This window comes from Pollicipes pollicipes, unplaced genomic scaffold (genome assembly GCF_011947565.3).
Source record: "Pollicipes pollicipes isolate AB1234 unplaced genomic scaffold, Ppol_2.1 Scaffold_4881;HRSCAF=5763_pilon_pilon_pilon, whole genome shotgun sequence".
NCBI classification, from domain to species: Eukaryota; Metazoa; Arthropoda; class Thecostraca; order Pollicipedomorpha; family Pollicipedidae; genus Pollicipes; species Pollicipes pollicipes.
In genome coordinates, this window is record NW_023596576.1 from 2159281 (window position 1) to 2184251 (window position 24971).

Genomic DNA, 24971 nt, shown 5'->3' on the forward strand with positions numbered 1-24971 from the left:
CCTGTACGTGAACTCACTCAGGTCAAAGTTTGATATTGCTAGGTCGTGACCTTTAAGTCAAATAAGGTCAAACAACGTCAAATTACAGGTTAGTCTCTAAAAGGCTCCTAGAACCCAGATAACCGTTCTGAGCAAGAGGTCACACACTCATTTAAGGTCCATGATCTTGTTTGACCTTTTCATGGTCATGGTGACCAAAATAATACAAGACTGCTTTGAGTTTTACATTTGAATATGCGATAAAGATTACGCTTGGCAGTGTGTTCTTAAAAAACGTTGACCTGGGTCATTTTAGGTCAGTGACCTAATCTGACCTTTAATAAGTCCATAGAAGGTGTGCAATGCGATTTCTGTCATCAAGAAATTCCACATGAGCACACAAAACTATCCCATACAGCAAGGCCTGAAGAAATGAAGCAGGTTGGTTTTGACCTTGGTTTGATCTTCATGACTGACCCTAGGCCATTATAAGTTGTTCATTCAGTTGTTGTGTTGCCTAAGGAGGCATCTCAGAGATGTGTGGCTTCGTCTAACACTTCGTTGTTGGATCAGATTGAACAATACCCTAGAAATTGCCTTAGGTAAAATCATGGCCTGAAACCATGGCTTGACTTTGACTTGTCATAGGTCAGCGACCTTACAAGGTACATTTAAATTATTGATGCTAAGCGATCCGCTATTCAATTTTCTACCGTTTCGAAAAAAATTGAAACGTAAATTGTCTGGAAACCATTTTGAAAAAACTTAGGAGGGTGGGGGGGGGGGGGGCAATTTGACCCCCGCCCGAGCGCGTGTTAATGAAACTAGTCCATTCAATTGTTGTATTACCTAAGAAGCCCTCTCAGAGATTCATAACTTCATCTAACTCTCCGTAGTTACATCAGATTGAACGATTCCTTAGAAATTATATTTGCTGAATCCATGATCTGAATTTGGCCTGCTGTAGGTCAGCGACCTCTCAAGGTGCATCCCAATTTATGATAGCAAATGATACGCGATTCAATTTTCTACAGCGATGTTTAAGTTGACGTGGCTGCGCCGCTCCGTTCGGAAACCATTCCGGAAAAACCTTCCCGGGGGGGGGGGGGGGCAATTGGCCCCCGCCCACTCGAGCGCATGTTAATATGGATTTGACTGGCAAGGATGCTCGAAATTCGGTTCACAAAATCTGCCTTTTGTTCTTTTTGCGGCATTGCTTAAAAGCTTGAGCTTGGAAACAATACCAATTGGACAAACATGCACTGCTTAATACATTGGCCACACCTACCACCCAAATAAGATATATCGAATCAATCATCGTAATTCCACATTATTCGGGTCATCAACGACCACAATTAGATATGCAAATGTCACAGCTTACTACGATTAGGTTTTCTTCTCCGCGAAGTCCCATCCCCGCTCCCCGTCCCCAGAGGGCCGCGGTCACAAGAGGAGGGCGCCAGAACGACACCGCCGCCTTACCGACGACTACGACGTCGACATATCCGGTTACGTGGCGCCCGTCGCCGTCAGTGGCGCGGCAGCTGTAGCGGCCGGTAGCGAGGCCCGGCGCCGCCCCCGCTGCCAGCCGGCCGTCGGGTAGCAGGCGGTGTGGTGTCGGCGTGACGGGCAGCTCGCCGCGCCGCCACCGGTAGCCGGACAGCGGGTAGCCGGACACGGGGCAGACGAGCGTGGCCGCCGCACCGGCCGACACGGTCACCACGCGGCGTGGCAGCGCGCGGGCCGGACCTGAGCGCACGGCAAGCGGGTCGTATCAGTGTCGCTCGTCCGACAGAGTCGTGTCAGTGTCGTTCGTCCGACAGGGTCATGTCGGTGTCGCTCGTCCGACAGAGCCGTGCCAGCGTCGATCGTCCGATAGGGCCGTATCGGGGTCACCCGGGCGGTGGGCCGTGTCAATCAGAGGGAGAGAGGTGCGGCCAAACCGATGGATTAAACGGGCAGCACTTGGTCAGTGGAGAAAAGCTGAAATTAAGTGTTATAAATGGCCCCAACGAAACAAGAGCTTTTCATATTTCTCCAATTTAATGAATTATCGCCAGTGCATTGTCGGTCAGTTATTATTGTATGCTGTTAAGAACAACACGACCAACATATTTGAGACCTCTCTTAACCGCATCGAACTGCAAAACTTTGGAAATTATTGGCTTTGATCTGAAGGAACACCTTGTACAGTCTGCTTCGACAACTTATTGTTTCCACTGTACTGCTATCGAAACATTTCATAAGGAAAGCATGCCTATGTTAATTGAATTTAGAAAAACTGAACTCCTCTGACTTTAAAAGAGTTTCAGTAATTTGTTATTGCGAGCCGTTGCAACTGTTGTTCTTATAAGTCTTTCGAACGTTTACAGCAACAATTTCGTCCTCGCTTGTGACCGGGCAACGTATTCATCTCGGCTAGTGAAACGGCCGCATTTATCTCGACTCTGAAGTCTTACAGGCAACGTGCAGCATTTCAGGTAAACACACGTATACGGCCGTACCGGTGAGGATTCTTATGGTGGCCCATCCGGGATTCTCACCGTAGACGTTCACTTTGGCTGAGTCACGCGCGCTGCCGGCGGCATTCTGTGCTCGGCACCGGTACACTCCGCCGTCCTCCGCAGTCACATGGTGCACAGTCAGCTGGCTGGTGACGTCACTGGAGCCCGAGGAGCTCGTCCGAACCATATACCTGCCGGAGCCGTCGGCCGAGTCGGAGTTGTGCAAGGTTTTTTGAAATATGGTCACTTTATTCATCCTTATTTGTAATCATTTACCAAAGGACATGGAAACCGGAGACCCGGAAAGGGGAAGGACCAGCAGACCCTAACTTCGGTTACGCCTAATATTTGCTGCTTCATTTCTGAACACAAATTTTGCGTTAGCGTCATGACGTTGCCTGTTAAAAAATGCAGCCACTGCAAAGATACGCATAGGTGAGATTAACATTGTCAAAACATGCACGTAGTGGATTTGTTTTGCTATTGACAAAGGACCGCACATAAACTGCGTTACCGCACATAAACTGATGCGTTATAACCCATAAGTGCAAAACACTTTCCGAACCACTGCATGTCTCTTAACGCGTCATATAGTCTCCAATGACATTTTTTTTTAAACGTGGCGTGCAAAACCGGTAGGTTGCGTTATCCATGTTCAAAAATTGTAAGTGTTATCTGGTTCTTATCAATAAGATAGCTTCGGCCGGCATACCAGTCACTCGCCTAATGGGTACAGTTGTTGGTGCTGCCAGAATTCACGAAGGGTTCGTTTCCAGCCAATGATAATCAACCCATTCGATTCGAGACTGCAGTGGCCGCCCCAGGGCCTAATTCGTTTGATCGATACGAGTAATCAGGCTGAAGTCAACCCGGCTACTGGGCACTCACAGGTGCGTGCGCGTGCGCGTGTGCGTGTGCGTGTGCGTGTGCGTGTGCGTGTGCGTGTGCGTGTGCGTGAGCAATCCAAAAAATTATCATAGCCCCCATCCCTCATTAAGCACACCACTCAGTGGATTTCGCTGAATTTTTAAGATAGCATCGACCGGAAAATAAATGCAACAACCATGGGTGAAGCTTTTCCAAAAATGTTGGTGCGACCCAGGCCCCGCCAAAAGCATTACAGGAGATTCCGCCCTTAGAAGGATCGTCCAAATCAATGATGAAGTGAAATAACTTCGAAGCTATCTCTATTTCAGGTTATTTTACCCAGAACTGTCAGCTGAACACAAACGAGACATGTTTGCTGAGTTTCAATTATCTCCACGATGTACATTTGTTCTACTTCTTCTGCAAACGCTGGAGAACCGCTGATAAGTTTTTGTCACGAAGTAATCGATCTGAATACAGTGAAAGCCTGAACGATGCATCTCACTTAACTCATTTTCAGCAATGCGGCTTCACGTCTTGACGTAAATGCACGGTAATAGATGAATGCAGACTTGGGACATCGGACGCCAGTGCCATCTTACTGAGGCTCCGAAGCTTCTAGGATAGAGACAGATATCGTGTTTGCTTTATGCACATCCTGTGCCATGCATACGACAGTGCATAATTCCATTCGAGCCGTTGACAATCGAATGATAATGAAGCAAATCACGTCAAGAGTGGCATCACAGTTGGAAACACTCAAAGGAAAAGTCAAAAGTAGGTCATTCACATGTATTGCAGACGGCCATGGTCAGGCTGGAACCAAACAGCTTCTATGACGCCACAGTTCGCTGACACGCGTGCTCCCAACGTGACCCAGTACACTTCACAGCGATCCCTCGGAGCGGAAGAACTTCTTGGAAAATTCACGCTGCTTGTATTTATCTGGGTCCGGCTAACGGTTGCGCCTTTCTTTATTTGTCAGGAGGGCTGCCACCGCCGGACGCGGGTCAAACCTCGTGGTGCCCAAGCAGTTGACACTGATGACAAGTCGGTCATTCACCGTTGACAGACGCATGCCCTGGCGATGGCTGCTGCGCACAGTGTTGTAGTACGACACGGCACGCTCGGTGCCCATGCTGTGCGGAGTGACGCAGAGGAGCGACGACAAGAGTCGCTTGCAGACGCCTTTAGCATTTTGCGTCATCGCCATCAGCTTGCCTTCCATGTCAAGATGCCGGTCTCTGGCGTCGCTCATCTTGCGCCACTGGTCGCAGGCATCTCTTATGAACTGGGCCACGCTCTCTCTGCCAAATAGGCCGGATGCCAAGTTGCGACCGGCAGCGATGAACTGTTTCCTTGACCCGGACTCAATCATAGCGACCATGTCCTGCACAACTTGCTCCTGCTCGGCATCGAGCCTGTCGCCCAGGAAGTTCGTCGCAGCCTGAACGATCTCATCACGCACAGTCTCAAGTGTTCTCTTCATCAAAGCGAGACTGCTGTGCGCTAAAACGGCTGGTTCGTCCGCAGTTGGGACGAACTTTTCCTCCCGTCCACCAGGCAGAGGCTCCTCTTTCATTAACTCCAGCTGCAGCAGCGCAGCATTGCGGGCCTCCAGCACATCTGGTAACACGAGGTCCCCGCGTTGGAATTTTTCTGCAGGTGGTAGAAAATTCTGCACATGTCGGCCATGACGCTCGTCACACGGACTGCGCGGCCGCCCGCGGCCCATTTCTTGCTAGGGCTCTCGGCTTCAGCCTTCTCTTCCTTGCTGCCTTTTGCTGCTGTCTCCTGCCATAATTCTCTACAGGCCGCTAGGTTCGTCAGGACAGCGTTGATTGACGGACAGCAGGTGCTCGGCGAAACGTACCTCGAAGTGCTGGGGGAAAGTAACCACCTTCTCGCTGCTCTCGCGGGAGCGTTTTGTTCCTGGACTCCGATGTTCGGAAGTGCGTTATTAGAGCACACAGATCTGTCTTCCAGTGCAGGATCTTCGATGCCGTCTTCTCCACACTCTCGAGAGCTGGGTCACCCTTGTGACACACGCACCAGATGGTGATCAGGTCACGTCCCAGCAGGTCATTGAGCCTTTTCCAGAGACGACTGCTGCGACCCGTGTTGGCGCTCTCTCCGTCCGTGGTCAAGCCAACTAGCTTGTCGAGAGGCAGATCCAGCCCTTCAACAGCAGTTTTGACCGCCTCTAGTAGACCTTTTGTGCCATCTCCTTCCGGTTCCACGACGCTTAGAATGTAGGTCTGCAACTCAGCGTCAGCATTGACCACTCTGGCAGTCACAAATTTGTTGTCTTGCTGCTGACGGTACATACTTCCGTCGACCTGTATGCTGTAAACAACTTCAGCGGCAATCTTGGCGCCGATCTTGGCCCGCTCTAACTTGGAGACGACGCTGAGCATCTCCCGGTACATATCCGGAACTCTGCAGTGAAGAGCTGCAGGAGGTGACTCTATTGGCTACAGGTCCACTTCCCAGCCACCCTCGCTTATAGCTGTCCAGACTCGCTGCTCGTGCAGCGCTGCGAGGGACTGGGCTGGTCACGACCAAGCGGCCAGAGTCTCGTGCAGGCTATCGTTGTAAACAACAACGGCGAGCTCCAGAAGCGTCTTGGTGACACCAGCGGCAGTTCTATTGAGGATGGACATGCACGGGTGTTTTGGGCTTCCGCTATTGCATTACTGCTCGAGGTTTTTTCGCATCCACAGTAACAGCACGAGATTCTCCGTGCATGTGATCTACCGCGCCCATCAGTTTCTCCACGCTGTCCACTCTGACGCCGTTGGCTATGTGAACCCACCCGTTTACCGAAGCCTTGGCTGCCCCCACCTCGTGCTCTGCGCAGATGGTGTACACCAGCACAGCTCACTTCCTGCCGCTTATCTGCCAGTTTTCTTGGAGAAGGCAGTCGAAGGCGTTTAACAACCACTGAACGTTCAGTTTGGCTTCCTTGTACCACTCGTCAGCTGTCGCACTGCTCTGGCTCGGTTCCGGTGGAGTGGCAGGGTGCGTCTCCGAAGCAGTAGGGTGGCTCATGGAAGCGGCGAGGAACGTTCCAGAAGAGGTGGGTTGAGTATATCGGGTGGGATCTAGGAGCAGGGAAGCTGCAAGGATTATAATTGACCCACGAGCAGAAGAGAATTCTCACGAAAGGGCACAAGGATAGTAAGACAGATATTTTCTGACTGCATGTATCAAGTTACCAGCTCTTGCTTTCTGTTCATGAAGACCGGGATATTATTTTCGGAGATGTCATGGCAATGGCAGTACTGCAAATACTGAACAAGTGGTTTCCTCTTTTGTAGGGAGTTTGAGGTCCAATCGTGTGACATGTCGTGTTTAAACAAACATTTTGATAAGACAGCACGACAACGCTCGTATACATTCTACATAAGCGTCAGGTTTTCAGGGCATGAATATTTCGCCGCGGGTCATTTACACCAGGGTTATCACCACACGAGTCACTAGGCATGATTACGCGTTTCGCATACTGTCTTCTGCCTCAGATCAATGGGATATGTTTTGCACTTCATTAATTCAAAAGGTGCATTTTACGGCATGTCACAGCAAAACGACATAAAGCGCAACTTTGTGAGCTATTTACTTGTCCCGCAATGCACCTAGCATGAGTGAGATGTAAAGTAAAAATACAGCCGGTCAAGCTTCAACAGGTCACTGTTAAATTCATGCAGCCTGCTGCTGCTGATATATAATCAACAGTATGGCCCAAAAATTTACCACCATTATTTCGTCAGGGGACCGTGACCTTAGGTAAGGTCAGGACCCAACGTTATGGGTACATGTTGTAAAACACGGCCTGTTCGTCCAAAATCGGCAGTTTGTTAGACCGCAAGGTAAAAATGGATGCTGGATTCGAATTCACCGGTTAAAATAGCCTTTAATGACATTGAAGATCAACTAAAGGCCAGCACAGGTCTTCCGATGTCAATGACCTGTTTTGACCTCAGGTGTGCGGGAAATATTTTTTGGTCGTAAATGGGTCGTTGCTATACGTGAAAACAATGTTAGAAAGCAAACTAAGATACTAAATTTGATGCTAGATGAACATAAGAACTTTCCTCATGCATGCCGGGGGGGGGGGGGGGGGGTGCAAAGGTAGCACTGGGGACCGGAGGTCGTCGAAGTGCAAGACAAGTAAAATGCATCTTTTGACCTCTCACAGTCATCACTGGACGTGCTCTTACCTGAAAAACATTCTTTTACAATGTCCCTGTTAAAACACTGAATTCTTCGATTCTGAACATTTGAAAATTCGACCTCACTTGACCTTAACCTTGACCCTTGCGTCACCCACAATGACACTCGGTGCTTTGTTACCTCCTCACCTCGGTGCTTTGTTACCTCACATAGTCTTGCATATAATTCAGCCACAAAGGTTTGGTCAACAGCAAAAAGAAAGAAAATATATTATCCTTGTCCATGTGGGTTATTTTGGAATAATTATGTAGCTGACCTGACCCAAGTAAAGAGTTAAAAATTGTTTCATTTTACCCCTCATAGCCTCAAGATTCAACATTTACCGTTTAACCTCAGTTTTTCCCGGTCAGAATATGACGTATGTTCATTTAATCCCGCTCACGCGTCTGATCTATACGTGACCCGTGGTGACCTCAACATTGACCTGGGTAAAAAATGCGCGTGCTTTCGCCTTAAATCGTCAATACTTCTCCGCAGGTGCCTTTTTCCATGTCATCGATGGGGGCCGAGGTCATGGGAGAATGGGGCGGAAATCCGCCCTTCCTCCGGCCGGGTGAAGGGCCATCTGAGGCCCGACGAGGACGTGTTAATGATCACCGGAATCAAATCTTGGTAGCGCTTTGCTGCTGGTTCACCTGATGATTTGATCGGGAATGTAGCATTTACGCAGGAACAAATAATGGGTGGTGATCACATATCAGGAAAAATGTTTTGCAACAAATGTCCACCTGTTTTGGTCTAAAATATTTTGATGCGTAGAAACGTAAAACAATAGAAAAAAAATGTTGTCCTAACTAACCTAGCATGGCGATCCTTTTTGCAGCAGGTTGTCCTTCGTCAACGTCACCTTCGCCATCATCAGCAGCAGTCGTGCGGGAATCGGGAACGGCAATGGGCTGGGATGGAGGGTGGAAACATAGATACAGGAATTAACGTAAACCATACTGAGGGGTATTGCAAACAATCGAAAAGTGATACCGGTCCGACACCGGCGCCATGCTAAAATTCACATATAACGTTAACCGGTCTCGGCATGTTTCACTTGAACTGGTATTTACCAGCACCTGATCACATGATGAAAACACCCAGTGTAAACCACCATACATTGGCAAAGATGTATGTGCGATCAAATGAGCGTGTGTGCTGTGGGGGAGGGAGGGGAGAGGCGGTACCTCCTTTAGCATTCAGTCTTTCCGTGCACAACTATTCCGCAATGCTCCACCACGAAAAAAACAGGGAAGAGGAGGACCATCCTCAAAGCCCCCCCCCCCCCCTCCACACACACACACTTCATCCCATTCAAATTGCACCTTTTCTGGTAACGGCAAAGTCCATTGTAAGTCTAAACAAGTTCAATGCCGGTTCATTGAGCATTGCATAGGTTGCTACCACCGGTGTTGCGTTGCAAGAATCCTGAGTTTCGCATAACTTCTGCCATGGAAGACAGCCTTTTTGTGGAATGTCAGTACCCAATAAGATTTTGGTCAGACATGTGTCTTCCAGGATCCCCTGCAACTGGCCCTATCGTGCCCACTACAGGGGGGGGGGGGGGGGAGGGAGGAAGGGGGTATTGAGAATCGGGAGTTGTTTTGGGGCCATTTATCCATCTCCAGCCCCTTGCCTCTACGTGGCCATGCTGAACGATGAACATTCCCCTTGGGCCAGGGGCCAGCTCTTTCTAGCAGTAAAGACTAAAGAGACTCAACAAGGGAACAGGATCAATGAGACTTGACAAGGTAATGAGTGAAATCAAATATATTAGCACAAGCTTTCCATAGTTGGCTGAATGTTATTCCCCAGGAAATGGAAATTTTTATCGGTCATGCCAAATGAAATTCGGGCTAAGTAGTGAGTGGAACGCGTGTATTTACCTACAGTTCGCAATAAACAACTTTGTCTCTCCATCCCTCCCCTTCCCGCCAAGGCTAACACACTCCTCAATCTTCCCTTGACACCTTTCCACAGCTATGAATCCCTGATTATTTCGATATTTTGCGAATTGCATACAATATTTCAGTTTGCTTCTATCTCCTGCTTATGGCATGCCACGAAATCCACTAGTTATAGTGAGCCACGCCATTCAGACCTGCAGAGTGCGGCAGGCCTTTCCTGCTTTCTTGCCCTGTCTTGGGACTCCGTAGACCCAAAAGAAGCAACTGCACAGTGCACAGCAAACTGGGAATGAAAGAGCATCAAATAGCTACCTTTTTGCAGATAACCGCCGTATGTTCATTGCAGAACCCAGAGACCTGAACGATTACACCAATCGACAACGGATCCACCACACACAATTCAATTAACGCTTATAGGGCCTTGCTTCTACCAACCGCGGGTTTGCCGCCGTTGTCAAGTAACGAATTTGTATATGCTGCGTCGTTAAGTGCCTTAGGCCGCGTTTCATTTCAACCACTGTGTTATTGGTAGACAAACACAAACCCAGCCCACTCGAATGCTACTGTTTCATACCAGCTACTGACTACTCGAAAGCGTTACATTAGCCGCGCACCTGTGCCAATCAAATTTGGGAAGAAAAATAAGTTTGTGAGCTTAGAACCAGTCACCTATCATCAAGTCGCAAGCTTAAAAAAAGATGTTCCGCTTAATCCCTAGCAGCCCGCACATTAACTGAAAAAGCCAAAGCACTAAAAAGATGTCGCTTGCGCTGCGCGCTGCCATGTTCATGGACGCCCCGCCGACTGCCGAGATGTTAAAACCTTTTGCGAACCCAGTAGTCGACAAGTGTGACGTCATACCCTTCGCGTTACGAATCCATCATGGCCGCCGGACCAATCGTAGAACAGGATTTCGACTATTGGTAGCACGATAGTTAAGATGAAACGCGGCCTGATTAGAAAAAACCGCCGGCTGCCAAGAAGTTACCATGTTAGGAAAAAGACGCTGTGAAAAACTATAAAGAAAGGTAATAACGTCGTCGCTCGTAATTGTGAGCTTCAGCCATATTCCAGCATTGCTGATTCCTCTATTCAGGCAGTGCATTGCCGTTTTTGCTTACCTCTATTTGATCTCCCACTGGAGGGGCAAAATAAGCTCACTGGGGGGAAATTTCGGTCACTGCGGGGGCATTTACCCCTCCCCCAGTTAACATGTTATCCGAGGCCCTGGTGGAGAGGGAGGGGGGGGGGTAGGGGGCGCTTCCGTCCTCACCTGCCCCCCAGCTGCGGCGGAATCACGCCGTCCTTGGTCCAGGTGAAGCGCGGCGGCGGCGAACCTGCGGCCGTGCAGGTCAAGGTCACGGCCGTGCCTGACCCGGGCTGCACCGTCTGGTCCACCAGCGAGGTCAGTAGGCGGGCCGGCCACGCTGTCGGAGACGGGGCCTGGTTAGCCGCGCCGGCCGTTGACCACGCTGACGTCCTCAGCCGAGGGGACCTGGTCAGCAGGTGATGATGTGATGTGGTTGTCTCTACTCGAGACGCGTCTCCCATCCAGTTACCAATTTCATGAAGGGAACGATGGGAGCAGTCCACGTGATCGAAGAGACGCAGGACAGCTCACCCATAGGCCGTAGATTCGGACCGCAAAGACGGTGGCCGGCTCGGCTCGGCTCGGTCCGGCAAAGCACACGTCGCGGTCGGCTTCAGATGCGAAGGAAGGGGGGCTAACTGACGTTGGGCGGCCGTGTCATGGCAAACAACATAAGAATGTGTAACAATTAAAAGACCCCTGCACGTTGTCTTTTCTTGCATGGTCTGGTAAAAAGAACGGGGTAAAATTTTTCCCCGTTGCATTAACATGGTGCCACCCGGGCGACGCACACAGTCTGCAAGTCAGTAGACAGTGATTCATTGAGCATGTCGCTTATCCGATACATTTTGGTGCACTGAAGGTCGATTATTATCAGAATAAGGCTTATGAACTCATGATAAGCTTAACAAACTCTCCATACTCATGATCAATGTCCTGATAGTTTTGAGTCATGTAATTATTATTATTATTAAAGTCGTGAGCAACACAAACCCATTCTTCCAGTTCATATGCAGGCACGCTGATATGCAAATGACGTAGGATGCCGCTCTCAGGGCTTAGGAGAACCACGACATGACCATTTCAAATGTACTGCGTTACGGTACGCAGTCAGTTATCTTCGGGCCATGCGGCGAAGACCAGAAAGCCCACGAATACTGCGTTACAGCATCATGCAGTGCGGTGCAGCATCTCTTAACGCATTGTGAGGGCACGTGCGCGAGCGGCCGTGCGGCCACGCTGTGCGAAAGAAACAAGGCGCCACGCTCAAAGCTTGCAATCAATTGTCTGTTATGTCATGCCATGGCATATCAGTGTAGGGATTGATTACAAGCAAGAATGGAGAAGGTTTAAAGGGAATGTTCCACGCTCGAAGATATTGAGGCAAGCATCAGCTGCGATGAAATATGTTCACTCGTGATTATTGGGACGGTTTAAGCTAAAAAAAACTGTTTTGGCTGACAAAACATCACTATTTAGTTCACGTAGTGCCCAATATGTCATCGTTTGATTACGTCTTAGGAAGACTGTATGACGTCAGAGCGGCTGCCAAAATGGCCGTGCAAAATTTTCATCTTAACGGACGATCTGACTTACTCACTGTGGTACTTCCACATTTTGAGAGGTGTCGTTGTATCGATGGGTTGTTGGAAAAACCCGAATATTGTTATTTGCTTGTTTTTTATTATTTTTTCTGGTGGTCTTGCATATTGATCGGTGATATGTTGTTTACTTTGTTCCCATGATCGGCTAAGACACTTTTGTTAAGTTATTCAGTTCCCAGTCCTGTTTCTGTCATAAGTACTACCACCGTTCAACTTGCTATACTGTGTGGCACAGCACGTGATTCACGTTCAACGGAGATTTAATCAGGAGGCCTAGTCGACCCATTCGGTGCCACCACCAGAATTAGCGAGACCCTTTCTCTACACCGATGCTGTGGCTCCATTTGCGGCTGGTAGATAGGGAGCTCCATTCTCTTCGTCGTTTTAGTCGCATTTCATTTTCATTCACCTAAAACGCACACTTTTACACTCAGTTTCCGTTTGTTTTTTCCCGATCCCCCCCCCCCCCCCCCCCACCTCCATGAGGAAGCGTGATAAGGGCAAGAAGAAAGACTGGCACAGACTCGAACTCGACCCCTGACATCGATACTCCGTTGGATAAAGACGCCGGAGTTGCTGCGAGCCCCGCTTTGGCTGCCACTTCACCTGATGACCCTCGCGCGCCCAAGGCCCATTCCATTAGTTCCAACACTTCCACCAGGATGTGTGGACAGCATCCATCTTCGTCCAATGCCTCTGGCTACGACTCTCACTTGGCTTCGACCACCCCGGTGTCCGCTCGCTCTGATGCTGATCCTCGCTCGACAATGGCCAGGAATCGCGAGACTTCTGAGCCAATTCTCGATCCATTCGGCCCTTTTGTCGTTGTGTCGCACTGTTACAAGAATGACTTCTTCGGAACATTTGACGTCTTGTGGTCATCACAACAGAATCAAATGTTTTGAGATCCACGCAATCTTAAAATTCACCCAACGGATCACCAGTTACAAAAACAGCCGGTAGTGCCCAGACCGAGACTCTGCTCCAAACCGCGCTGAGTTCTGCGACAACAGCGCAAATACTTATGTTCTCTTCGCCAGGAACACTACGAAAAGCACGGTCTTTGCACCTGAGCTCCGATATGCGAAGGGCCCCAATCTTTTTTCCTGCACAATAGAGCACTTAAAGAGAATGTTCCACATTGGAAGATATGGAGATAAACATCAGATATGATGGGAAAAGCTTACTTGTAACTATTGGTAAGCTTTCAAGGTTCAAAAACAACCCTAGGCAGCAAAATTTCAAAGTTCGTAAAAATGCGCCCCATTATGTCATTGTTTGATGGCGTCATGGAATCGTGTTGTGACGACAGAATACGTGGCAGCATCTGGTAACCAGGTCTAAAGAATATCTCGAAACGCACGAAAGCTGGCGCCAGCCGACCGTCCTCGTCGCGGGCCCTGTGTCCGGTGGTGGATTAGCAAGTAGCTTTTTGTGGATTTTGCTGTCTTGGTACTGGCCGTAGGCAATGCTTTGGTGGACTGTTTGGCATCCACATCGTAGCGATCGCCAGCTTTTATGGCAGGTTGCTAATATCAAAGCACGACATGCTGTGGAAACTGTCATGTAGTGTCATGAATGTCGTACCGAAACCTGCCAAGGACTGTTGAGAATGTCAATACTGTATTGCCGGCCTATCCTCGCCTCCAGTGCTGTAGTCCTGACATTGATATATTGTGATGTGCACACTAGTAACTTTTTATAATTTGTGGCTGGAAATGCAGTCATATGCAGATATTAACAATAAATCTGCAACATTGCTATGAAGTGATTCTCAAAGCATTGCTATTGCTATGATAAAGATGGTAAGGTTGAGCTACCAATAATGCTTTTCTTGCTCGGGATTATTTATGCAATCACTAGTTAACCCTGATATAACCATTGTGATGCAACTGCATTCTCGCTGTTGATAGTCCTTTGGTAGTGTTAAATCAGTTGTTACCAGTGATTCATAGATTAAAAACTGTCATATCATAGGCTTGACAGAGAGTAGTCAACCAATGTGGTACATTGTGTAATGACACGGGTCGACAGTGTCATTGACGCACTACCTCAGTGCTCTGCTGTGGCATGACACAATGAACAATGATGCGGTTTTTGTACTGCAATTCCTGCTGCTTTCATAAAAATTCCATCATGAGAAGATGTGTCCAGGGTGCATTCTTGAACTAGCCCCACATCTGACATTTGACTGACCAAAAACACATGATACAATATGCAAATTACTTTCGGCAAAGCGCACAACCAATAAGTGATATCACTTGCTCGGCCTGTTTTGCGAGTCCACAAAGCGTAGATGAAAAATACATAAACACGTCTTCTGCTTCCACAACCACGCCACATGCCGCATTTACCAAGGTGCTACGCTCAAAAGTATTGTTCACGCAAGTAATAACGCATGTATAACAAGAAAATATTACATACAGTGAAATGGCACTGCGAACTTGTCGACCTTCCGCAAGGTTGGAGACATGACAAGTGCGTGTACTTGTGGTTAGATAGGCGAAATGCAAGGAAGTGACGAAGCAGCCAGCGCACACAAGGCTCATGAACAAAATATTATTGAGTGCCATCCAAGGCACCAACAGCAATACTTTTTCACCTTTCACAGCACCCAGCATCTTACAGTAGTGGCCATGTGTTAGGCCAAGTTGTAGTGGCCATGGCAATGATGACTCACGAGCAATGTTGCCTGCATACAAAACTTGTTAAGGCAGTAGTATGTGCATCCATAATAATACAGCACTGTATTTTCAGAATTTTTACGGCATAGGAATTTTGCAAAGCTTTGCTATGTGAGCTTTTGCCAAGCAGCACATTAACGAGCCGCACGGACCTGCCCTACTGCCAAAATAAATTGCTAATATAATGACATGCTATGGATGAATTCATACTGTAATACTCGATAGGCTCAAAATGGTGGCAAGATCACAAGAAAGTAACAAATTGCCTTTGTACACCCCTGCAGCACAGGAAATCCTAGCGTTTTTTTCGGTTTGCTGGCATCGTTACCTCGTCATGTTCAAACGTGAACATAAAGATGGAGGCAGGCATCGATATGTCACACTTAATTGTGAGCCATACGACTTTAAAAATACCAAGGCAATGTTTTCTCTCAGTAGTGCAAACCTCGCACGCGCACGCCTCATCACATCTAAATCAATACAAGCCACTGGCACGCACCATCAGTGGTCGCACCCATTTCAAGTGCCTGATTCACACACAAATATCAAATAAGTGTGATCCCACACTCGCACAACTCACGAGACTATCAAATTGCAAGTTTTCTTGCAATTTTTGCGCAGGTTTTTGGTTATAACACCGCATTCCACCGTGAGTTCCCTCCAAAACACAGTCTCAAGGGGGGTTCATAGTAATGAAACTCAAGAAGTCTTGCTTGTAAGGCTTAATTTTTTGTTTAATATTTCAATTTAGTCATACAACATGCATGCGATATTTAGTAAAATACATATATAGAATTATTGTAATATTCCCGTAGTTTTAACAATCCTTGCTAACCCATAAAGCCGTGCAATTTTCTCTGCTCCGGTGCGCAAGCGCCAGCTGTGCTGTCTGTAAACAATGCGTCAGCAGAAGAAAAAAAACGCCGGCATGAAAAAAGATTTGCCGTCGCGTCTCCTTTTTTATAACATTAGGGAGAGTGCCGGTCTTTCTGTGTCATATCTCTCTTTGCAGACAGCGGTGTACTTTTTATAACATTGGCCTCCGTTGACGACGAGTGCCGCACAACCTGAAAGTCCTCACGCTTGCGTTCGCGACACGCATTCAACACCGAAATCTTACTAACAGCCAATATCCTTCCGCGATTGCTTTGATTGATTGATCATGTGCCGCATCATCTCTTTTGCGAATCTGTTAGCGGCCATGCTATTTTCGACCATACGCAGAAAACAGCCTGTACTATGACGGCGATCGCATGACGTTTCTATGACATCAATACCAAGGTGGCTTTAAAATAGTCTCCCAACGGACCTTTTCCGACTTTTACAGGCGTGTAGCTCAGGAACCAACAGGTTTCGGTTCTTTAAAAGGGCATAGACGTGAACTGCATCAAAAGAGCCTCAATATGGCTATTTCTGTTTAAGCCTCATATAAAGGTGAAACACTTTCCTTTAACGTACTGTACTTGCAGGATGCGGTCCGGTCCAGTCTGGCCAGCCCATAGCCAGTCCGCCCACCAATCCGCTTTTCCTAAATTGCTCGGTATAATCCGATTCGGTTTCGGTTACAAGACAAATCTGTGTAATAAATCCGTACCAACCCGCTACCGCGTTCAAGACTTTAAAATCTGAATCGCGAATTTGTTTAACTTGAGTGCCTTAACTTGTTTCTGTTTCTTTATTCCATTGGAGAAGTGTGTAATAAGCTGTCATAACTCAGTGGGGCTAAAACACTTATTACAGCTCATTCCTTGTTGGGAATGCAATTGAGCATGAACATCAAAACAAACAGGGTTTATCAGATTACTAACCATGTCACGATAATGCTAGCTAATAATTTATTAGTACCACCACATCGCAGGGGCCAAAATCGCCTCCGGTCGCAATAACCTACAGGCATGACAGCAATATCTAGCATTTCCAGACTCCAGGTCAGGTGCAACATATCTACACATGCCACTCGACAGTTTCAGTGGTCTCCAGTTCACAACCGCACCACGACGATTATCTACACATGCCACTCGACAGTTTCAGTGGTCCCCAGTTCACAACCGCACCACGACGATTATCTACACATGCCACTCGACAGTCTCAGTGGTCCCCAGTTCACAACCGCACCATGACGATCATCTACACATGCCACTCGACAGTTTCAGTGGTTCCCAGTTCACAACCGCACCACGACGATTATCTGTTACGCCTCCTGAATGAATAAAACAACTGCCCTGAATCACATTGATGCACGATCAGGATGTCGGCATCGGGTAAGATCAAGAGGATTGGTAGTTGTGTTATGATGAGATAACTTTGCAAATTATTAGACATTTTGAATGCTTTGGAAGACATAAGACCTCTAGTTTTCCATAGCCGCATATATGAGCATCTTCTTCTCATATCAATTTGTCAACGTGATGTCTTCATCTGAAAATCTGTTTGTAGAATACGTGGCTGAGTTTCGCACTACATACCTTTGTGCCTTGCTTTGTGTCTCTACCGTATTATATTACATTACGGGTTCTCGTATGAGTTGATGTCACTACTGAGCCTTTCAGGGAACATTTAATGGTAATTTCCATTCGATAAGCTTTCAATGCATCCAATTCGTGGCAGCTGCTAAATTTGAAAAACCAGCCCAGTCATACTCCATGTTTCGTTGGAAATTTCTGGTCCCGTCCAATCCAGCCCGCGGATGGATCCACAATTCGTAGATCGATGTAATCTGTGAAGGGCTCTACTGCACAACACCAGCCGCAACACGCCCGAACGAAGACTGCCGTTCCGCCCGCCGGGGAAGGTGGCGATGGTCGGCCAAGGTCTGTCTCGTGCGGTCAGCTCCCACAACCGGTGGGGATTGGGTCATTCACCATTATTGGTCTGTTGTATTGCAGTGGAATTGTCATGGTCTTAGTTCAAACTGGTCCGAAATAAAAGCGCTTTGCGCTGTATTAACTCCAGTCATGTTTGCTGCAGAGGAAACTTCGTTTCGTCCCACAGACCCTTATGACTTAAAATGCCAACTCACTTATCATATTGTTCGACGACATAGACGGTGAGCGTCGCCAAGGTGCGGTGGCGCTGCATCTTTCACCACACCTCTTCAAGTTGTTGCATGTTCTGTGCAATTTCGTACCCACAACATCGATGCATGTTCTTGCCACATTCCCCAAATTATGATAATACGGAATTCCCAAGGTAATTTGACCAGCTTGTTAGTCTTTTTCGCATCCCACTTCTCATTCTCGGCAATTTGAACGGTCACGGCCCAGCTTGGAGTAATGGCACCCGCACCGGAAATCGCCAAAGGCGTTTGGTTGAAAATTTCATCGATGCTTATAATTAAGTCTTGCTGAACAAAGGAAATATCACTCATCACCACTTAGTAACTAGTACGGAAACCACCATCGACTTGTTGCAGTGCTGTCCCTCAAAAGCGACTTTCTGTGATTGGACTGTTGAGGGAGATGCACACGCTGACGCGACTGCGCGATCCAGCGCGAATTCTGCGTGATGCGGCCCGCTGGCATTATCGGGAAGCTGACTGGGCCAAGTTTCACAAACTTTGTGCTGTCAACCACGATCGCTGCGATACGCGATAGCCGTTGGCCCGATTACACATTTTACGTAAGTTGTTAAGTGCATTTGCGAGGAGCATTATGCACATAGATAAGACATTAGTAATAGCCTTATTCCTCGGAGAAAAAAAAACAGGAGAATGGAGTTGTAGATGCGTTTCGGAGATATATGTCTGAGATATGAATGCGTTGTAACGTATCGATATCTCCAATCTCATGGTTTTTCTCCGAGGAGTAAGGATGTTACGTCTGTCTCATATTTGACACATTTTGCTCATGTTGCAGCTATCGTGACAATTCCACTCCCTAAGCCTCCATCACAGCGTATCCCGTCACCATGACGAGCCATCTAAATAAAAATACTATCGCACGCCGGAAAACGTGCCTTCCGCTAGTTTCGACGTCATCCTGACGAACCTCATTTTCAGGTCCGAAATTACGATCGTGCTCGAGCTCGGCGAGTTATAAGGAATGCCAGACGTCATTATTGGCGAACTTACATTCAGCAGTTTACTTTTGCCACTCGTTACCGGAACTCCAAAGTGAAATTAAATCCACCGGGTACACTTCGGTGGGCGATGATCAATTGCACTTCTCGTTTCCGCAATCTATCTTTCTAAAGACATACTCCATTTAGTTCTGACTGTCTTTCGTGACCAATGGTTCTCTCATGCCTTTCCTGATACATGGAAGAATACTGTAATTATTCCCCGCCCTAAACCAGGCTAAGACGCCTCAACTCCCCCTCCCCCAAATTATTGCGCCATTGCGCTAGAGAAAGCTTTTTGAGCGGATAGAAGTCAAGCCAATTCCATGGTTCGTAAAACGAGACAGCCTTAAAAAATCAATGTGTATTTCCAGGTAATCTCAGAACAACAGACCATACCATCTAACTTGAGACTGACATTCCACTCTCCTTTGACACACGTCCGGGTGGCAGTCAATTTTACCCTCCCGAAGGTGTTTCCGGAATAGTTTCTGGACGGCGCGGCGTAACCGCGTCAAATTTTGCACAGCTATAGACAAATGGAAAGTGAATCGTTTGTTATCAAAAATTAGATGCACTTTGTAAGATCGCTTCTCTACGGCAGGCCAAAACCAGGCCATAGATTCAGCGAGGACAATTTCTAGGGAGTCGTTCAATCTGATGCAACGACGGAGTGTTAGACGAAGCCATACATCTGTGAAATAGGTTCTTAGGCAAAGTAACAATTGAGTAAATAAATTGTATTGACCCAGGTCAGGTATGAAGGTCAACCAAAAATCAGAACCAACGTGCGTTGTTCTTCTGGGGCTTGCTATGCGGGATAGTTCCTGATGTTTACTGGGAATTTATCGATCACAGGAACTACATTATACAATATATCCTCCGTGGGCTTCTCCAGGGTCGGAATAGGTCACTGACCTGGAATGACCCAGGTTAATAATTTGTTTTTAGAAACATACTGTGTAGTGTAAGCTTTGACATTTATAAAATGCATCTCAGAACAGCCTTGCACGATTTTGGTCACCATGATCTCTGAAAGGCCAAAAGGTCGCTGGCCTTTAATGAGCACCAGTGATATTTTACTTCGAACAGGGTATCTAGGTTCTGGGGGCACTTTGGACATAAATTTGGAGTTTGACCTTGTTTGACCTCATTAAACCCTAATGTCATGACCTAGGAATGTCAAATTATGACACAAGCGAGTTCACATACCTGCCAATGCACCCTGTGCATCTGGTGTCTCTAGCTCTCTCAGGTTTTCAGATCTCAGCAGGATCAAATTGACCCCCGCCCGAGCGAAAGGTATTCAACCGGTTATCCGGGCGCGTGTTAAACTCAGACATCGTGCAATCGCCCTTTTCCTTGACATTAGCTCTGCCTATGGCATTATTTTTAAACCTGCCCAATTCTTCATGCTCCACGAGCTGAGGCCTTTAGACCCTTCAGCTCATAATCTCATGGGGTTCCTTTCTGGCACAAGATTATGTCATGTGGCATGCGGCTCCGCCGCTCCTGACCATCCACCATCTAAAGAGCAGCGTCCAATATGGGAGTTGCATCTCATCGATTCTCTTTAATTGTCTGATTACAATTTAGTTGACAGTGCTGCCGGGTATGTACTTATCACCTGTCTGTTGGCGATAATGCGATTGTGCTCGGACGAAAGATACGACCACACCCTGCCACGATCCCAGCCCGAAACAAGATGCACGAGTGGTCAGAACGTTACGGGCTCCGTTCCAAAGTCTGCCGTTGTGATCCCTAGTAAATGCACGCACGGTGCTTCAGGACTTTCGTCCTCAGCTGGACGAACATTGCACTCCGTTCTCCTAGTCATCCATTATCCCCGTACCGTACATGTTCAAACTTCTCGGCATCATATCCAAATTGTCGATGCAAAAACACCCTGAACATGTTCGCTCAAAATGCCTAAGAAGACTAAATTTCTGCAGATGCATGTCCGGGCCACGGTGCGGTGCCGACCGCGGATGCATGTCCGGGTCACGGTGCGGTGCCGACTGCAGATGCATGTCCGGGTCACGGTGCGGTGCCGACCGCAGATGCATGTCCGGGTCACGGTGCGGTGCCGACCGCAGATGCATGTCCGGGTCATGGTGCGGTGCCGACCGCAGATGCACGTCCGGGTCACGGTGCGGTGCCGACCGCAGATGCACGTCCGGGTCACGGTGCGGTGCCGACCGCAGATGCACGTCCGGGTCACGGTGCGGTGCCGACCGCAGATGCACGTCCGGGTCACGGTACGGTGCCGACCGCAGATGCATGTCCGGGTCATGGTGCGGTGCCGACCGCAGATGCATGTCCGGGTCACGGTACGGTGCCGACCGCAGATGCATGTCCGGGTCACGGTGCAATGCCGACCGCAGATGCATGTCCGGGTCACGGTACGGTGCCGACCGCAGATGCATGTCCGGGTCACGGTACGGTGCCGACCGCAGATGCATGTCCGGGTCACGGTGCAATGCCGACCGCGGATGCATGTCCGGGTCACGGTGCGGTGCCGACCGCAGATGCATGCCCGGGTCACGGTGCCGTGCCGACCGCCACACGCAAATACATTTAGATGGATATTTAGTTTTTCCATCGTTGAATATGGTTTCGTAGTATCTGCGAAGAAAGTGAGTACGCTCTTTGATCTCTGTGTTCTATTCTAAACATGTTTTCGAATTGCACAGGGAACGGTGCGCACTTTTCCAATTTCGACACTTGAGGTGGGCACACACATTATGCCTCTAGCTCTCCGACGCACAAAACACACCTTACGCTGTGTCACAAACAGGGGTGAAAAAACCTACTCACTTGACTATCAGGGTGGGAGACATAAAATATGAGGATCAAACTGCCCAGGAGCTACCCAAACAACTGTAACTGTTTTCTTGCTAAGTCAGTTTTCCATTTTTCAACGATAAAACAATTTTGCTGTGGAATTATGAACGACAACAATGACATCATACACAACGACGTTGAATTAAGTATTGGTGTCCTTATCAGTAAGGAGACAGACTAGCGGCCAGAAGGTATCACGCGGCGAGACAGAGTTAGTTTCTATAAGGGTCTGTCTTGCTCAGGTTTCCGAGTGTTTTTAACCTTTACCGCTTGTTTCCCTGAGCAGTCCTTTTTTCAGCGCCATTTGGTGCGTTACATATCCGACGCTGTATGTGACACGTGGTGGTGCTTGGTCGGCCTTGCGATCTGTTGTGCCGGAAACGTTTACTACGTGCATACTGGTTACGCGTATTTTTGGGTGCAAAACAAATATATATCGCACTTCTCGATTAGGATGGGACATTTGCGCTTGTCTCTTTTAGCCTTGGGTCTTCTGCGTTGAAGCTTTGCCTGTATGTTCAGTTGCCAGGCATAGGTAAACATTCATCACGTGTGAAAGTGCGCTGTGGGCACGTGAACTGTGATTTTAATGGGAAAGAAGAAACTTGAAAAGGCACATGAACACTAAGCACAAAGGGTTGCCAATTTTCCTTAATAATTCAAGTTTTGGTGCAGGTGGAAACTGGGAATCTTGGCTCCAAGGTAAGAGTTTAAATTGAATCTACGTGAGTATGAGTGCTCATTCAGCACAGTACCTAACGTTTAATAATATTTACCCAAGGTAGATAGGTATGACTAAACATTCCTACATACCTTTCAAACACAGTGAATGAAATCAGCTAGAATCACTCATTTGGTGGCAGATAACACAGTGTAACAAATAATGACTTCCCAGTTTGTGCGGGCAGTTTAATGCATAGTTTAATGCATTTTTTTGCTTGAAAGGTTTGTCAAGGGTTGTAAAATAGGTTGGCTTTGATTTTCCACCGGAATGAACAGTGGTGCAGATGGCAGAGAACGAGGCACCAACACTTTTGAGATGCCAAGTAGGTCGTCCAGTCTAGCTGCGTCATCAGTTTCTGCAGATCAGACTGTTGGTGAGATTTTCAAATATGCCGTTTGTGGTGGTTGGGTATTGATGGTAACTTACTTAGGTTTATTTTTTATTCCGTGTGAAATGCTATTAAAACGGCAAAACTTTCAGGCTAATTTCAAGATAGCCATGGAATGGTGGTTTAAGGTTTCCTGGCAAGCTGTGCATTGTTTAACAAACATTACAATTGCAATATTGTTACATTACGCTTAGCAGCTGGTTGAAGACAATGTTCCTAAGGACTTATTTTCATCATGAATCGTCTTCATTCGAATTTATCAAATACTGCCCTTAGTTACAGTTACCACCAGCTTTCCCATTGTTTGCCAGATGAGCATTTTATCATCCTTTAACAAGTTCTTGGGTATTGATATTGAGTGGGGAAGTGACAACATCCATTAAAAATCAGGCTGTTTTGTGGCGCACACCACCACTTTCATCAAGCACTCTTTGTGCTTCATGGTATGACATGCGCCTTACCGGTATTTTCCTATGACAATGGTGCTGTGTCCAAGATGTGTGATGTTTTGTAATGCCTTTTTATCAAGTTAATTGTCATGCCATTTGCCCGCACAGTGAGCAGAGCCCACGATGATGCCACTTCTGAACCATCATCTCTGCATCCCTGTTCTGAGCACCCACCAAACTTCAGTCAGAAAACTGCAGGTACTAAGATGAGCTGCATTGGTTGGATTTGAGACATCTGAAATGCAGCATGTCCTAACTGTTGATCTTAAAATGGCCTCTGCATAGCCATGGATTTGATGGTGTGATGACTGAAGGTCAATTTTGGGTTGTCAGTCATGTAACAATACTGAACATCTCACAAGAGCTGTTCAGAAGCGTCACCAGTTTGACTGCGTGAGGCGGTCCGTCAACGTGAAGCGCGTGCTCACGGGAACGGTGATCGGCCGGCACAGAGCATCCCAATCATATCGTTCCTGCCTTTCCAAGCAGTTGAAGAGAAAATGAGTGCTGACATCGTGAGTTAGGCCTTGGATCAAATTTTGCATGCGCGGTTAACGCTCTGGAGCTCAGGGCGAGTGCTGAAGTGCTGTAGGCAGGGTTCTCAGGCTTTCGTTGTGTGCTGAATTGTACGCGGCGTATTTGGCATTTTGTACTGACACCATGCCGGTGCGGTTTTCTACATATCCAAGGTGAAATCAGTGTAAATACAAAAAATCGTCGCCAGCTACGTGGTGTTGAAAGCGTTTGAGCAAAACAGGCATCTGGACAGGGATATGATAGGTAAAACTACGATGCTGTCGCGACCCGACCGAAGCTCACTTGAGAAGTATTGGCCAATACGATTTTGCGCTCACGGTCTTCATTAAAAAGCCAAGGAGACAAATTCTGACATCGCACTTTGGTGGGAGAGAGTGTCGACGGTTTTTTCACCCCTGGTCACAAATGTGCGACAACATCCTGACCACGCAGCATTTGCATCCATAAATACCTTACCTTGCATTCACCACATCCACACAGCACCAGTAAAACGCTATTCAGGCCTCATCATCGCATCTTGCACCACGGTTTGTTGCAACACTATTAATGCTGTCTTGCCACATTCTTCCGTGCCTCCTGCCTTAATAGTGCCGCCAAGGCATTGAACCACCTGTAGAGCTTTGCTTCTTTTTGAGGTTCTCAAACTTTTTTGTCAGAATAGCTTATGTCCAACACACGTGTTACCACTAAGTACCAAAAGTCCAAATAGTTGTTTTGCTCACACCGATGGCTCCAAGGCCAACGAACACATCGGATGTTCAGCAATTTTAAATTTCACATTTCTGTAAAAGTGGTCGGTTATCCGATGACATCCTTCTACTTGGCTTAATTATTTGGTCTTCGACTTGCATCACAACACATTCAACAACACATTCGTATAACAAGCACCATGGTGATTTGTTCAGATTCCAAGACAACTGGATAATCGCTTATCGACCAAGATTTCCCTTCAAAGCCATACAATTTTGGCGTTTCCAGACTGCAGAGGCATAACGGGAATGACCAGGCTAACTCACTGGCCAAGGAAGCTCTGGCAATCCTTCCCTTACATACATCCTCGATTTTCATACATCTATGGGTTTTTTAAAGCCGCATATTGACAACAAAAAATTTGGTTACG

At 47.5% G+C, this 24971-nt stretch overlaps 1 protein-coding gene across 1 annotated transcript in view; it reads right to left on the bottom strand.

The window, feature by feature from the left end:
- LOC119101754 (Down syndrome cell adhesion molecule-like protein Dscam2) overlaps positions 1–24971 on the bottom strand; it is a 49207-nt gene that overhangs the window by 17918 nt on the left and 6318 nt on the right. The window contains exons 6-8 of the mRNA XM_037225172.1: positions 10749–10902; positions 2523–2674; positions 1618–1728 (exon numbers count right to left, since the gene is read on the bottom strand). Coding sequence (XP_037081067.1) covers positions 1618–1728; positions 2523–2674; positions 10749–10902 — 417 coding nt within the window. The remainder of the gene's footprint in view (positions 1–1617; positions 1729–2522; positions 2675–10748; positions 10903–24971) is intronic.